The sequence below is a fragment of the Oratosquilla oratoria genome, chromosome 3 (genome assembly GCF_046742065.1).
Source record: "Oratosquilla oratoria isolate Oo_2021 chromosome 3, ASM4674206v1, whole genome shotgun sequence".
NCBI classification, from domain to species: domain Eukaryota; kingdom Metazoa; phylum Arthropoda; class Malacostraca; order Stomatopoda; family Squillidae; genus Oratosquilla; species Oratosquilla oratoria.
This window is the reverse complement of record NC_134779.1, coordinates 37,832,103-37,849,746: the sequence shown is the minus strand read 5'-3', so window position 1 is coordinate 37,849,746 and position 17,644 is coordinate 37,832,103. Positions and strand designations below refer to the sequence as shown.

General features: G+C 37.2%; 1 protein-coding gene across 3 annotated transcripts in view; it reads right to left on the bottom strand.

The window, feature by feature from the left end:
• Positions 1-6,130: 6,130 nt before the first annotated feature.
• Positions 6,131-17,644, bottom strand: part of LOC143021773 (uncharacterized) — a 30,120-nt gene continuing 18,606 nt past the window's right edge. Inside the window, exons 13-16 of one of the 3 annotated variants that reach the window (XR_012966003.1) lie at positions 17,271-17,437; positions 16,895-16,947; positions 9,855-9,929; positions 6,131-7,495 (exon numbers count right to left, since the gene is read on the bottom strand). Coding sequence is in view for 2 of the 3 variants with exons in the window: in XM_076179492.1 (XP_076035607.1) it covers positions 7,319-7,495; positions 9,855-9,929; positions 17,271-17,437 (419 nt within the window). In the remaining variant the exon portion in view is untranslated. The remainder of the gene's footprint in view (positions 7,496-9,854; positions 9,930-16,894; positions 16,948-17,270; positions 17,438-17,644) is intronic. The other 2 variants (XM_076179492.1, XM_076179498.1) reach the window with 2 other exon arrangements.

The window sequence follows — 17,644 nt, the reverse complement described above, 5'->3', positions numbered from 1 at the left end:
AGAGAGGAGGGGTGTCCACTTTTTCCACATAAACTTTTTAGTGGAGTACTGCGAAAAGCACCTGCACTGAGATGTAGGCTAAGGAGTATGTAGGTTCTAGCATTTGAAGGGTTGTGTGTAGCGGAATAGGCTTGACATCTGTAGTCAGTATTGCTCTGTATGGGGGACTGGTAAAAGTTCCAGTGCCTGTGTGCTCCCCAGAAATCGGGTTTGTTCTATTAGTGTCCGGACATAATCCCTCCTGGACACAATCCCCTCGGACGATATACCTCCTGGACAGAATCCCCCCCTGGACAGAATCCCTCCTAGGTTATATGTTTATTTATGTATTTTAATATATTAATGTATTTATATATTAATGTATTTTAATATATATTCTCATATAGTATTTGACTGTATATGTGAGTATATGTGTATGTATTTTAATATATATAATATTTTCATATATGTTTGTAAGGTGTAGTAGTGAAGCAAAAAACTTTTTTTCATAAATTATTTATTTAAACAAATATATAAATGTCTGTACTGTATGCATTAGCATCTTGGTAAGGTAAGGTAAGATGTTAATTACTTTGCATGTGATGGTATATAATAGGAGAGCTGCTAATCTGAATAATGTGGGGGATTTTGTCCAGCCCGCTCACTTTTGTGGAGAGATTCTGTCCAGGGGGGATATTGTCTGGAGGTATTTTGTCCGGGGGGATTGTGTCCGGGAGGGATTATGTCCTGGATCTGTTCCATTACAGGGAGGGTGGCGTTTTCTAGTTGTACTGATGGACTCTCTTTGCAACAACCTCATCCATAGAAATACTTGGTCATTGACTGAGGTGGAGAAGGTTGGTATGAACATTTTGGGTTTCAATACAGGGCAGGTCATGGACATTTACAATAAGTTGGCAGTTGACCCGTACAAAATAAAATATTTTCAAATTCGCAATTAACATACTTGCTATAACTGGGAAACCTTGAGATGGATGCATACTTGACTAAATAGTTGAAGTTGATTTTGCACCCAATGTGATTTCTCTCATTTCAAAAACTGAGTTTTAAGAGCTAATAGTATGTGATGGACAGTTATAGTCTTTGGTGGAGTGTGATATAACATTTAGGGGTGGCTGTGATTCAAGAGTACTGTAGTCATTTGGGATATGAATTTGGGTTGCTAGATGTATGGAATAGTGTTTTTGCTCCTGTGAGAGAACAGGGGTGTAGAATATGATGTTTTATTACTGGAGATTTTTATTTATCTATTTATTTTCATAGTTTGTAGATTTTTTGGGGGGAGGTGATTGTTGAAATAAAGTTTTTCATGATTTTTGGTGTGTTTGGCACACTCCTTGCCAAACACACCAATGGGTGGGTATTTTTGGAACTAGCAGAAAGACATCTATTTTGTTGTGTGGGCTGTGATACAATCTGAATTCCTCCATGAGACTGTATGTAGTCATGAGGTGAGGTTTTGGGACTAATAGTACTGCAGAAGTTATGTAGTTTGTGAGATATGTTAGTGTTGTGTTAATTGATGAATAGTCTTTTGTTCTGGTTGAGTATGTTCTTTGAAATTTTTTATGGTGTGTTAGTGGTAGTGATGAGACACTTGGGGAGAGGAGGATTGCTATGCCTCATCATGTGATTTGTGTTGGGAAAGGTTGTGTTATTGTTTTGTAGGTAGGAGTGTGTTTTTACATAATTATAGTCAGGGTTGTACTGGTGAAGGATAGGATAGATTTTTTCCAAGTCTGGTATGAGTGCTCAGCATTATATGATAGAGTGCAGCATTATTTGGTCTGATGTCATATGGAGGGGGTTTTGGGCTGGAGTAAGGTTTGTTAGTTGCAGCAGTTGGGAACTTTTCAGTGTGCTTGGGTATTGTGTTTGGGAGGAGGATGTATGATCATGGCCAAGTCTGAACTCAATAGGTTATTCATTCTCATTCCAATTGGGTCTATTGGGGGTACTGGGAGATCTATGAGACTTACATAGGGTTCGGTAATAGTGTATGTATATAGTTGGGATTGTGGTAGGATGGATTTTAGCTTGTAGTAGTTTTGAGGCTTCAAGTGTTCTTGTGGGTATTGTGGATCAGGAAGATTTACTTTGGTTGTTTGGAGGGGGGAATGAGTTTTTTGGGTGAATGTAGGATATGTGTAGGGAGGGTGTAAAATTCAAATTGGCCATTTGTTATATGTGTGTGTCTATATATATATATAGTATTTTTTTATAAGGTAACTGAAGCAGTTAACTTCTTCAATATGAGTCAAATTCTCGTGCGCAGCATCAGATGCCTAATGTATGATGTATTACACTACTTGTGTTATAAAATATAAAGTCATTGCTGTGTTACTCATTCTCTTTCATGCAGAGTAATAATAAACACAGAAAACATGATCAAATCAGTTCACAAAATTCGGGGGTTACTCATCCACAACTACAAAATATAATCAAGATGCCGAAGCTGGCATCCTCATGTACTCATTTGCACCTCATGACATCTATGTAGGCATCATTGTATTGAAGAGCTTAATGCTAGAATTTGGGAAGGTATGTGAGAGGAGTAAAGTGGAAGTAAATGTGGGCAAAAGTAAGATGATGAGATATACAAGGGCTGAGGGTGGTTTGGTGCACCTCATTATTATTCTCAATGCTACATTATTCCCAGTGCTACATTTTGTAAAATTTGAAAGGCATCTGTGTTTGCTGGTAGATAGGGTGGATCAGATTGCTTGGCATATGGAAAGGAGTGTATATAGTGCTAACAAAAATGTGGAAAACAGGGATGGAGGGAACTTGAAAGGAAGGATGAGAATGAGGTAGTGGGATGGGATGAAGCATTAGATGCAAGAAAAATGTCTGTCAAACAGGGAAGGAAGAGGATGTAGCCCAAAGGGATTTCTTCTTGTCTGCTCATGAGTGGGGAGGGTTATCATCTTAACAAAGTGCTGGGGATAAACTAGCTTTGGCTGTCAGGCCCTGCTGTGTTTTGATGTATTCCTCTGATCTGAGTAGTGTGGCAGGGAACAGGAATGACCTTTCATCCACAAGAAACTAAAGTGGGATGGATAATGAGTGGATTTTTTTGATGGGTGTATGGTGTATCCTTTAATTTGCCTTCCCTTTATATGGGAGAAAAACCTTTTGGAATATGTGTTTATGTGTCTTTACCATTATTATTATTTGCAGGGATGCTCACTGGCCAAGCAATTTGAGAGAGCATCATTACTCAGGGGCAAAATGTTGAATTCTTCAAAGTTTTGTGGTTGCAAGTTCATAGTAAGGGCACAACACAGTAAATTCCTTGCTTCATAAAGTCCTTTGTAAAGAGGCACTGTTCTTGTCCCCTCTTAGAGAGGGATTTTTTTTTTATTTTTTTATGTTAAAAGCTAATACTTTAATGAGAGTAGGGTAGGCCTTGGCTTTCTGAGCACACACATTTCATTTTCTGAACAATCTTATGTCGTTATTCTCATGCTGTTAGCTTTTGCAAGAGTCAGCTAATATGTTTGTTCTTTCCTTTCATTGAGTATGGGATTCCTCTTCAATACTTTTCCACTCATTTATGACTTGGAGATTAGGACCCTACCTCTACACCAGTGTTTGATGTCCAACAGGTATGGTCTTTATTCTATGCTTTCTGGAGCAGTCTTCTGCTGGTAATAATTTTTGCCTTTTTTTTATATATATAAATATTCATACATCAAGAAACACCTTGACTCATAGAAGAGAATATTTTCTTGATTTATGTACACAAAACTAGAAACTCAATCTATATACTAAGGACTTTTTCCCCCATATAGAGGAGGTGCCAAGTCAAAAGGTATGCACCCACTCCCACCCATTGCACTTCCATCCACCACACTTGTTTCCTTCTCATTTTAGCTCCTCATGGATGAAGGGTCATCCCCGTCTCTTGCTCACTGCCCTGGATCAGAAGCAATGCAGCAGGACACAATATATCCACAGCAAGACCACTTCATTTAATTGGCAACCCCTGCTCCTCCATTTCCTCATGTGGAAAATAGAGAAGATGTGGGGAATTCCCTTCAAGTTGTCAAAATATCATCCACACACAACCCTTCCCTACCCTCCCATTCCTCACATCTTCCTTCCTGGCATCAAAGTATCATCTATACAAAGTCATTCTCCACTTGTTTCTATCTCCTTTCCTTGCTCAAAGCCCAACCCACTCATCTTCGGAAACTTAAGGGACTGTAGGGCGCGAAAAACACGAAAAATTCTGGAAAATCAACGAATTTTAGGTAAACATTTCAAAAGATTCTCTATGATGGTGGTAACACTTTAGCCAAATATTACAGCTCAATTCCGTTTCTTTTCTTATATATAAAATAAAATAGATAAATTTTTGGCAACCTCTGGCAACCCCATTGCATGAAAAAACATTCTATATATTGAAATAAAGTCAAAATTTTGATACCCAGTTCTGTTTTGTTTACTATAATTAATATATATGGAGATATCTGGCAACTTGCCCAACACTAATCGTCAATCACCACAAGGATCTCAGTATCTCTTCAAAGCTAAAGGAGAAAGGATGTCGCCCTGTCGCGTATCTGTTAGCCTACCAGTCATGCATGCGATCGTATTATCTTTTATTCTACCAACAGGTATTCAAAAGATTCTCTATGATGGCTGTAACACTTCGACCAAATATTACAGCTCAATTCCGTTTCTGTTCTTATATATAAAATGAAATAGATAAATTATTGGCGACATCTGGCAACCCCATTGCATGAAAAAACATTCTGTATATTGAAATTAAGTCAAATTTTCGATAGCCAGTTCAGTTTTGTTTAAAGTTTTAAACGGAAACGTAAAAAAATAGACAATGTCACGAGTGAGTACGCGGCCGGAGGATTTTAAATGCCGGTGCGCTCCTTTAAACTTTAAATGCCTCTCCTGAAAAGTTTATGTTTTTTATATTTAAATAGCCATATCTCTGTTTCTTTTTGTCCGATTTCATTCATTCTTTCGAATTTGTAAAGAGAAAGAGTAATTCTTTAATTTGATCAGGAAAAAACAAAGGAAACTGTAACTTAATTTTTTTGTTTAATTTATCATAGCAGATTTTCACTGAAGTTTCTACTATTCAAAATAAAAAAATCATAAAAAAGAATAAAAGAGAGTAGGAAAAAATCTAACTTGATTAAGTTGTTTCCAAGACTCTAATCTTTCATTTCCTACATAGTAGGCTGATTACCTATGCCTGTGGATACTTTAATGATTACAGATACTATCATAAAAAAAAGAAAGAAAAAAATTAACTACACGTAATATATACATGTTACTAAAACAATTTAGTATGCAATAATACTCTTTCCGATAGAGTAAGTATACATAAGTTCACCAAAGAAATTGAACAACTTTTATGACACGTTCACCTATAAGCACTTCCCACAGTCCCTTAAACATACATATACCAAAGGCTCTTTTCCCCCTTACAAGGGAGGTAGCCACAAAACAAAGGCATAAAACCACTCCCACCCATTCCATCCCCATCACACTCCACCCTCTTATCTTGACACCTCCTGGATGACAGTCATTCCTGCATCTTGCCCACTGCCCTGGGTCAGTAGCAGTGTCACAAGACAACAGCAAGGCCACTTTATTAAATTGGCGACCCTCCCTCTCTGTCCCCTCATGCAGAAAGGAGAAGATGAGGAATCCCTTCGGGCTGCATCAAATTATTTCTCATACATACTCCCTCACCCCCCAACCCATTCCACCTCATGCATCACAACATCAACCATTCTCCATTCACCCGTCTTCTGTCCTTCCTTAATAGACATTCCCCTCTAACGCAAAGCCCCTTTTACCCCATCCATCCATCTCATCCTAGGTTGACACCTCATGTTCACTCCTTCCACACCTTTTACTTATCTTTCTTCACTCATTCTTTCCATCTGTCCAAACCATCCCAATACTTTTTCATCCACCTGTGATTAAATTTTAGGATAATTGTGAAATGATGCATCACATAAATTTTAATCTACTTTGGCTATCCTGAGTGTACTACTCATTATATGAATATTATCATCCAATCAGTCCATTACACAATATCTCTCTAGCACGTGATCCATGGCTTCCTGAGAATTATCGATAATAATAGTCAAAGTTCATTTGGAGTATAATTTTATTTACAAGTGGGAACTGTGATTTAATTCATAAGTAAATAAATGGATAAGCATAAAAGTTTACACAGGTACCTTAACATATAATGACTACAGAGCAGATGACTTGCTAGCTGGACTAAAATGGAAAAGATTAAATGCTGTTCTTAGTTCAGCATTGAAGTTTGGCCAAATTTGATTTCATGTTCATACAACAAACTTATCAAAATTATCTTCTATCATACAGTGGAGTGTGAAAAGTATTTCTAATTCTCCCATTTCACTTTGACAACAGAAGTGAAATAAGTACGTGACATTTTTTGGCTAAAATCTTCCAATTTGGAATAAGGCTTTTAATACTTCTTCACACTGGAACAAAATATCATGACAAACTTAAGTCAGTTTCCATCTAGCACGAAAGCACAACATGGGTGAGATCAACACAAGAGTGATGGAAAGCTGCTGAGGAATGCTGAATTAAAAGGCTGTGAACATATTTACAATGAAGCCAGCTGCTAAAAGATCCTTAAACTAAGGAATGACGGTGAAGTTTCTTAAGTTTGACAATAAATGGCTTTTGGAAAGCTCCAGGTGATTTCTTTTATGACTAAATTCTCTATATATATTTTACTGACTGCACTGGGAGTTAAAAAAAATATATTAGGCTAGAATATTACATAGTGCTCTATGATCCCAAATGAAGTCAGAAACCAATATTCACATAACTCTTTAGTCTTAGTTTTGCACACAGGTTCCTTTATCCTGCACAGTAACTACCTTCTTACTCAGATTTCACTTTGCAATATTCCATTCATGTTATTACTGAATCAATACTAAACTGTACATTGGTTAAAAAAAGTTGATCAACCAGGAATTAATGAAGTTGATAAAGGAGCAGTCATTTCTTATACTGATTCAGCTGTTTTCTTATTGCATTATTTAAAAAAAAATTCTTCATTATTTCAAATAGCTTTGACCTCAATTTGTGCATTCAAATAGTGAAGAATCTAGGCACCATGAGGCTCTTTTGCTATAGTTTTTCTCTTTAAAGCATGAACATGTAAAACTCTTGATTGCACTTATAAACAGGAATAGATACTGGGGCTCAAGGCACCACAAGATTAATTGTATTGTCTCCAAGTAGTAACACCCCTCCACTTGGAACAAAATCCATTCTACATGCTAGGAAGTATCTACTGAACCCTCGACACCATCAGGTTGACTGTATTGGAAGTGTTGTTTAGAATGTGTAGGGCCCGTCCAAAGTCAATTCCTTTAAGGTCAATCCCATCAACCTGAAGGATCTTGTCTCCCACTTTTAGGGCTGATGAAGCTGGACCTCCACTTGCTACAGTTACTACATAGATGCTCTGGTGAATAAAAAGAGGACTTAGGTCACTATGAGTACTGAAAATGTAAAATAATCTTGATTAGTTCAGTGGAGAAATGTGAACTTGTAGTACATGCAATACTTTGAAAACAAAAGAATGCAAATGATGATTTACAATGCTACTGAGTTAATACAATATATATATATATTTATCCCAAATAATTTCCAACAGTTGCCTGGGATTTGAATTGGGGTCTTGCTTTACGCTAGGCCAGAGCTCTTCCGACTGAGCTACTGGAGCTATAAAAGTCTCCATCGTGAAAGTTGACCTAACTCCTGAGGAATCGAAGTTGACTGTTAACTGCTGTCCCCAAGATGAACACATAGCCAATGGTGAAGCTGGTACTAACCCTTGATGGGCTTTCATTGCTGTAAATACCTGAAGAGAATTGCCATTGACAGCATATGTCAACCCAAATAATTTCTGACAGTTGCTCCAGGATTTGAACCGGGGCCTTGCTTGATGCTAGACCAGAGCTCTACCATCAGAAATTATTTGGGTTGACATACTCCATCAATGGCGATTCTCTTCAGGTATTTACAATGATGAAAGCCCATGAAGGATTTATACCAGCTTCACCATTAGCTATGTGTTGAGCTTGGGTCTCTATGAAAATTAAGTATGGATGGCAGTTAGCAGTCGACTTGGATCCTTCAGGAGTTAGATCAACTTCCAAGTTAGAGACTTTTATAACTCCATTAGCTCAGTTGGTAGACCTCTGGTCTAGCATCAAGCAAAGCCCCAGTTCGAATCCCAGGGCAACTGTTGGAAATTATTTGGGTTGACATATGCCGTCAAAAGATCATTTGGTCAGTGAAATGTTAGGAATTGTAACTAGGCAGAAAAAAAGGCTAAAGTAGGTGTCAAGTAAAGCTTTCAAGATCTTGTTTATACATACATATACAAAAGGGGTTTCCCCCCCTTACAAGGGAGGTAGCTAAAAAACAAAGGCATAAAAACCATTCTCAGCCATTCCATCCCCACATATTCCACTCCCATGCACCACCTTCCTCCCTCTTATCTTGGCTCCTCCTGGATGACTGGTCATCCTTGCATCTCGCCCACTGCCCTGGGTCAGAAGCAGTGTTACAAGACATGGAACATCCACAGGAAGGCTGCTTCATTAAATCGGCGACCCCCCTTTGTCCCCTCGTGCAGAAATGGAGAAGACAGGGAGAAGTCCCTTCAAGTTGTGTCAAATTATTTTTCACACATATTCCCTTACCCCCATCCCCCTCATACATCACAGCATCATCCATACACAACCATTCTCCATTTACCCCTATCTTCTATCCTCTCCCATCCATCCTCAATAGACATTCCCCTTTCCCAGTGCCCCTTTTACCCCATCCATCCATCTCATCTTTGGTCGCCCCCTCATGCTCACTCCTTCCACACCTCTTTTAATAATCTTTCTTCACTTATTCTTTCCATGTGTCCAAACTATCCCAATACTCTTTCATCAACCCCATCTCCCAACTCTCTTCCACCCCCCGTTCTCACCTCCTCATTTCTCACTCTATCCATCCTAGTAACCCCTATCATACTTCTCAGACACCTCATCTGAAACATATTCAAACTCCTCTCTTATGTTCCATGTTTCTGCCTCATACAGTGCTGTCAGCACAACCACTCATTCATACAATCTCCTCTGAGCATCTATTCCCAAATGTCTAGTTCTCATTACACTTTGTAATCCTCCAAGGCATTTACTTGCTTCTCTCAATCTACATTCTACCTCCACCTCCACTACTCCCTTTCTTGCCACATTCACCATCAAGTACCTAAAGCTATCCATTTCCTTCAGTGTCTTTCCATTAATACTCACTCCCAATTGGCTGCCATCCTCCTCCTTGTACATCTCATCACCTTACTTTTACCCACATTTATCTTCAACTTCCTTCTTTTGCACACCTTCTCAAACTCTGTCACTTCCTTAATCCCTGCTCTGATCCTACTACAAGTGCAGTGTCGTCAGCAAACTTACCTCCGATTTTTCTCCATTTTCTTTAACCATCTCCGATTTTTCTCTATTTTCTTTAACCATCTCCAATCCCTGGTCCATTATCCTTGCACTTAGCTCTTGCACCACCCCATCCATGTATACATTCAACAGTCATGGTGACATGACACATCCCTGGTAAAGTCCCACCTTTACCTCAAACCACTCGTTCTCTCCATTTCTAATTCTAACACAGGCTCTACTACAATCATAAAAACTCTTGACTGCTCTTAATCATAAATACTTAATTTCAAGTCATCACATGATTTTAATCATTTGAGGGAATGCCTACACTGAAAATGTAAAACCTATACTTTTCCTTGCAAATTATCTTACCTGGTCATCTGGGTCTGAGTGAGACTGCCCAATGGTGAAACCCAAACCAGGATTCTTCTCGATGACTACTGGGAACTGAAAATCATAAATAATAATACAACACATTGAAGAATAAAATGTAAGGATGGAAATTTACATTCCACATTACATTTTCAACAACTTCAATTATCTTCTGTATTTCTGTCAAAATTTCTTCACAAAAAATACCATTACCATTAAGGCAAGCACATTTCATAAACCACATGTATAAAAGGATTCTCACTCAAGGTACCTATCACTCAGCATTTTTTCTTTTGTGAACCCATATCATACATTTGAAATCTTACAAACTATGCAAGGATACTCAGGAGTAAATACGCTTTTTAGAGTACTGGTTATAGGCTGCTTTTATTCTTATTTGCAGTGACATGCATAGACATTTTTAGAAATAAAATCTGCAATGCCATACAGGCTAGGTATTAATTTGGCAACAGTGGAATTGGTAGCTGAAAACCAAGTGCTAATACCTTGTATATATATTCTAATTTGGACTAAAAGGGCATTTTTTATATAAAGAGGAAAAAAGGACAGGGAATAAAGCATTCCCTCTCTTCCCAACCAATCCAGCCCCTATGCACATAACTGTTTACTTCATAAGCTAATAGAGGTCCCTCTCTCTAGTAAAGACACTGCCATTTACAATGAAACACAGTTTTATTAGATGTAAAAGGTGACATTTACAGCTATAATATTGTTGAAATGAAGTCTAAGTCCAAATAAATATCTTCACTAATTGATACTCCATAAGATTTGAGCTTTTCAGTCTTAGCATTTTCACAAAAATTAACTTAAATTACGAAGCATTTGGTGTATTGCAACAGTTGGATTCTATACTTTATTATGCTAGAAACCTATGACCTAGAGACACACGGGTGTCTTTAACACTTTCAAAATGGTGATGGACTTTATGAATTTATCCTGGCTAACACATGATGACTATTTATCACATGTTACATTGTTCAAACAGGCAAACTTAAACAGGAAATCAAACTAACATAAGTACAGTGTCAGGACAGGTCAACAGTCCTCAAGTTTTTGTCCACATTAGAGATTTTGGCCCCCATACTGACTGGGACAACACTAAGAAAATTTTTCACTGTAATGCATTGTTAAACAGGAACATCACTGAATCCAGTCATATTAAACAATCCTTTGATAATTATCTAAATTTAAGTATGGGTTTGTATAAATTAGATAATTTTATTGTGAAGAAAATTGTAGTACAGCTGGTGACCCTAAGTGAGGTCATTTGGGCAGTACTTCCCCCCATCCTATATTGTTTCTATATTTGTTAATGTTCTTCCTGATATCTCATGTACCCTGAAGATGTCTTAATAGATGAAAACATTTGGTCTTCCATCAATTTTTTTTTCCCAGTGGTTTGTTCATTGGTGTGTACAGTATTTACCTTGTTGGTATAAGGAAAGGAGCTTTCCTTATACCAACTTTCCAATGGGTCCTGTCTCCTAATCTATAATTTCCTAACACGCCTAGAATCAAATTCATGTATAGTTCCAACTTAATCTATATATTGTGTGTGTGTGTGTATTTACCTAATTTTAGTATACAGGAAAGGAGCAATACTTGTTGGGTCCTATCTCCTATTCTCTAATTTTCAAATATCCCTTGACTCAAATTCATGTACAATTCCAACTAAATCTATATCCTTGATCACCAATTATCATATTTATATTTAAACTCATGTATTGTGTGAGCTTGAGCTATGTCACCTTCTAAGCTATTCCACATATTTATGCATCCATATGGAAAACTGTATTTCTTCACATCCTTTAGTGTGTGTCTGTATTTACCTAGTTGTATTATATGGGAAGGGGAGCTATGCTTGTAGTGACCTGTCTTTGTCTCACAACATCTAGTTTGTTCTTAAATTCTTGTATGGTGTTTGCACACTATTGTTTTGGGTGTGTGAGTGTGTGTGTATATATAATTATATATATATATATATATATATATATATATGGAAATAAACTCTCCTACTGGGATTTGAACCCTTGCCTGAGCAGCTTGCTTCTTACAAGACAAAGATCGTACCATCACGCCATCCTTCGTCTTGTAAGAAGCAAGCTGCTCAGGCGAGGGCTCGAATCCCAGTAGGAGAGTTTATTTCCAACTGTCATATATATATATATATATATATATACATATATATATATATATATATATATATATACATATATTTATTTTTCTTTGGGAAAATGCTCATAATTTCTGTTAGGTTTTCCTATTTGACTTCCATAAAATAATCTTTATAATTAAATTTCAGACCAAGTTATTCTAAAACTTTCATAATCTTGAGGACAAAAATAATTCAGAGATAGGGTAACAATATCCATATTTTCATAAATGCTTTGACACCTTAAGGTATAAACTAAAATCAACATTTCATTTTAAAAACTAAAATTTTATAATAATACAGTTTCATCTCTGAGAACATTAAACAAATTTTGTCAAAAATAATCATATAAAAGCTAATCCACAAAAATTTAGAGTGCAAAGGATTATCAGTAAATAGTCACAATACATACACTGAAAAACTCTAGCGAGATAGCACAATCAATCCGAGCTTGGGTGGTGGTGGTCTGAAGTTAATTTTCCTTCATACCCATTCACACACATCATACCAAAGTAAGGCAAGTGACAGCAATGTCAAGATTGAGTTTTTGCTTGCCTAAAGCTTAGTGTGACAATTTCATATGTATATTTCCTTTAAAATAAATGGAATACAAATGATCTATATGGACAATTCTACCAAGTAAATGTTATACAGAATCAAATAATCTTTTCCTGAATCTTTGATCAACAGCAAACAACAATCTGAGAGGGTTCCAAGGTTCCACTGTTGATGAATTATGGAGATCACCCATGATCTTAGCCACATCAGCACCTCCACACTCCAACTTTCATAGCACCCTGTGCAGACATGGTTTAGGTAAGTGCATTGGTTTGATATTTTTTATTTTCATCATAACACTGTGCTGTGACCAGTGGTAAAGACATTCAATGATCATTCTTTGCAGCTAAGAAGAGGTCCAACAATAATACATAACAGGAAACAAGAAACAAGACAGTACCAGCAACACAATGAAGTTGAAGACTGTCTCTATGTACAGCAGAGGTAGTTTGATAAAATTGAATGTGCTAATACTGATCAATTGTTCAATGATCAATATGGGACAGGTGACTGGAACATGCAGACTGTCTATATACACATGTAGGTAAAGATTACGGACATAAAGAACTAATAATCCTGAGAAACTACAAGAACACGTATACCAATTGCACTACTGTGCATGAAGTCTATCCAAATTTGCACCAGTGTATTTGTACGCATGCATACTAGGAAATAAATCTGAAGAGGATGTAAAGTATGTTGGCAGGAATGTCAACATAAGACCAATATTGAAGAACAGGCACACTTGAAAAGATCTATCTATATACCAAGGGCTTTTTCCTCCTTACAAGGTAGGTAGCCAAGTCAAAAGCCTAGACCCACTCCCACTCACCACCCCTTCCTCTCTCATCTTAGCTCCTCATGGATGACAGGTCATCCCAGCAGCTCACCCACTACCCTGTGTCAGAAGCAATGCAGCAAGATACATCACATTCACAGCAAGGCTGCTTCACTTACTCAGCAACACCCCCTTTCCATCCCCTCATGCATTAAAGAGAGAGAGAGAGAAGACAGGTAGAAATCCCTTTGAGTTACAAAAAAATATTCACACATAACCACTCCCTACCCCCCACCCTTCCTTGCATCACAGTATCTTCTACACATAGTCATTCTCTAATCACCCCTATCTCCTGCCTTCTCCCTCCCTTGCTCAACACTCTTTTCACCCCATCCATTCATCTTATCCTTGGTTGTCCCCTTAAGTTCACTCCATCTACCTTTGCCTTCCACACCTCTTTTACTAGTATTTCTTCACTCATTCTTTCCACATGTCCAAACCATCCCAATACTCTTTCATCAGCTCTATCTGCCATCTTTTCCACCCCAGCTCTCCTCTTCTCAGACATTTCATCTCAAATACATTTAAACTTTTCCTCCTCTCTTAAATTCCAGGTTTCTGACCCATACAGTGGTGTCTGCACAATCACCTCTTTGTGTAGTCTCCTCTTTGCATCCATTCCCAAATGCCTATTTCTCATGACACTTTTTAATTCCCTATGGCATTTATTTGCTTCTCTCAGTCTACAATTTACTTTCACCTCTACTTCTTCCTTTCCTGTCATGCAACCCCAAATACCTAAAGCTAACTACTTCCTCCAGCCTCTCTCCTTTACAACTTAATTCCAACTCACTCCCATCCTCTCCCCTTGTACATCTCATCACCTTACTTTTACCCACATTTACCTTCAACTTTCTCCTGCTGCAAACCCTCCCTGCCACAAGTGCAGTGTCATCAGCAAACAACAACTGGCTCACCTCCCATGTTTCTCAATTTTCTTTAACTATCTCCAGTCCCCTGCCCATTACCCTTGCCTTTATCTCCTGCTCCATCCCATCAATGTATACTTTGAACAGCCATGGTAACATGACACATCCCTGTCACAGTTCCACCTGTATCTTGAACCACTCACTCTTGAAACCAAATAACTTGAAAAGATACATGATAAATATGAAGAACTTAAGTCTCTACCATAATCAACAATTATTTCCAGATGTGATACATTGTGCATTTGCCTTGAAACTTAATATAATAAGTAATTGTCAGATGTTTAACCAGTATGTGAAGTTACTGAAAGAAAACTAACTATGAATGGCTCCAGTAATATATTACCATAATGATGCACTGAAGTCGCACTTAAATCTTTTACTGTACAAGCCACATGCTTAACCTGTAACATATTCAACACCTTCTATGTTGAAATACATATGTACATATTCAAAAAGGTCCTTTCCCTGACCTTGTCAAGTTATAATCTGCCTTTCACCTTTCCCCCAACTATTTGTTGTCCTTTCATTCCATATGGATGAAGGGTCCTTGTCCCCCCCCCCCACTGTTCAGGTTGGAAGCAATGCAGCAAGACACAGTACTTCTATAGTAAGGCCCAGCAGCCAAAGCTGGTTTATTCCTAATGTTTCATTACATGGTAACCCTACAGGAAAAAATTAACTGAAACCAACTATTTCCCACCTTAGAGCAGGCAAAGTATTTGGTAAGACCTTTCTGAGGAACTACAGACTAATAAAAGGGATCATATTGAAGACATACAAATGGCCCTCCAGCAAGCTCTTCATATACTGAAGGTGTTTAAAATATATTTTTTCATCCAAAGAAATTGTGGACAGATGATTTTAGTGTCCCTATCTACAAGACTAGCACAACCTATTTCTTTCAGGCATGATCACTGTGATGACAGGATTCTAGACATATACAGCTATATCAAAATGTTAATCACCTTGTTTCTTTCACATAATCTCAATGAAATGGCAACTTTCTTCTTTAGGCAACTGTACTTTACAAAACAAATCCTAGTTTTTGCTAGCATCACAAACAATTTTATAGATGTCAAGCACATATTTACATATGGACAAATTACACAACAAATGACTGAGTTTGCACTAACTCAAAAATATTTACATCAAGTTAACTCCATCTTCACCCTACAAGAGTATGCAGATTCTCAGAACAAGATGAAAAATGCCAGTGACATTGAATTTATGATTTGTATGGCATTATAAGACTAGACTGTGAGAAGCTACTGAAATATCCAACTAAATACATTATCATCAAACTGTTATCCTCCTTTCCCATGCCAAGAGATCTGCTACCTTTGTCCATCCCTTTCAAAGGATTACAAAGGCAGAGCATGCCGACTGGAGACCTTTTGGTCCATAATTAGGTCGGATGCAGGAAAAAATATAATAATAATAAATAAAAATAATAAATAAATAAAAATGACAATAAAATAAATAATAATAAATAAAATTAATACATAGGTATAGTTGAATAATGAACCAACAAGTAAATAGTAAATAATAATAAATTGACAGATAACTAATGATAAATAAAAATCAAGCAAATAATACTAAACAGACAATAACAAACAAATAATTATTTAATATAAAATAAATCTATACGAATCTTAAAGCTTCGAACTGAACTACATTGCACTGCCTCTGCAAGAAGTTTATTCCATTCATTAACTACACGGTTGGCGAAGTTGTTTCCACCCACTTCCAAATTAAATCTATTTCCTGACAGTTGAGAGACTAAACACTACAATCAGGCTTCCTCTTTCTTATTGATCCATTAGTGTCAGCAAATAAAAAGGGTGCTTGAAGGATATGGTTTTCTGTACAAATATAATAACTTGTGTGGAGTAGCCTGAATGAATAAATTGTCAAAAAAGTGAATTTAAAGTTTGACCAATGGGGATACAGACAGGACCCCAAGGTATTTTTTGATCCTGTATATTACAATTAGTATATACATTTACTACGAACCAGTGCTATTATTATTACTTTCTCTCACTTGCCTTACTTCAGCATGGCACACTTCAATTTCAAATTAATTCTCTAGTATATTTGTTTGTTACTAAAAAGAACACACATGTTTGAAATAAAGAAAACATATCCTGGTACAAGTCAACAAAATAAATGTGTAAATAAACCATGAAAAAAACACCTACAGTATGAGTAATCCTTTGGTATTTAAACATACACAAAAAAATTATCCATGCAAATAAAAGCATGATTAAAATAACCCAGATTAAAAGAAATAGATATTCTAAACTGTATTAGTTTCATGCAAAACAAATGGGTGTGGGGAATTTCCTCATGCACCATCTTGCCAGCAAGCCACCTGGGGCCACCCTCATTCCAGCAGGCCACCTATGTTTACAAAGACAACCCACAGTTTAGTATTCTGCATATACAGTGCCACAAAAACATCTTGTGCTATGGAGACACTCAAGGCAAAGATCATGGCATTAGATCCCTCTACAGAAATTTGTTTTGCATCTCCAATATTTACCATTTCAAATGAAATTTGGACACTCTCCTTTCACGTATCCAAAGTTTCCTTGTCTGTGAGGAAGCATGTTTAGGGCAGAAACAACATACATTAGTATATTAATAAGCTCCAAATGATGTAAATTCATCGGCTCCAAGCAAAGAATGTACATCAACTTCATAACTTATATGCTTTCATCACAAGAAAGGCTGAAGATTAAATTCTGGGAGCTGGAAATCTTCCAATTAGTAAACTACGGTTATGATGTAGCAGAATATTACATAGCAGCACTCAGCCTCCCTTGGGGACTATGCTTCAATATTTCTAACACTAAAGTACTAAACAAGCATGATACAAACCAGCAGGGTTAATGGGTTAGTGCCCCACACATACGTACATTGTCACATACCACTCGAGCATTCTTGTGCTGCCCAAACATCCAGGCAGAATTCTGTTTTGACCCTTCCAGTGTGGAACACTGTGGGGATACTTTGTGCTTCTGCAAACTGGATATTGAACCAGGAGGAAGAATTCTGGACTGTTGTGAAGTTGGTGTGGTATGACCTGTTAAATAGTCATGAAAAAAAGGTACTGAGTGCAAGGTGTATGTTCGGTGTATGCTTTGAATTGGTCACCCACCTTAAAAGGATGAAAAGTTCTTTTTATATACATTGTACACGTGTATAAGTTTATCGAAAGTAAAAGATACCAAAACTCTTTTTGTCTGTTCCAACTCGTAGCATTTAACATGAAAGAGATCAGTATTTTCCC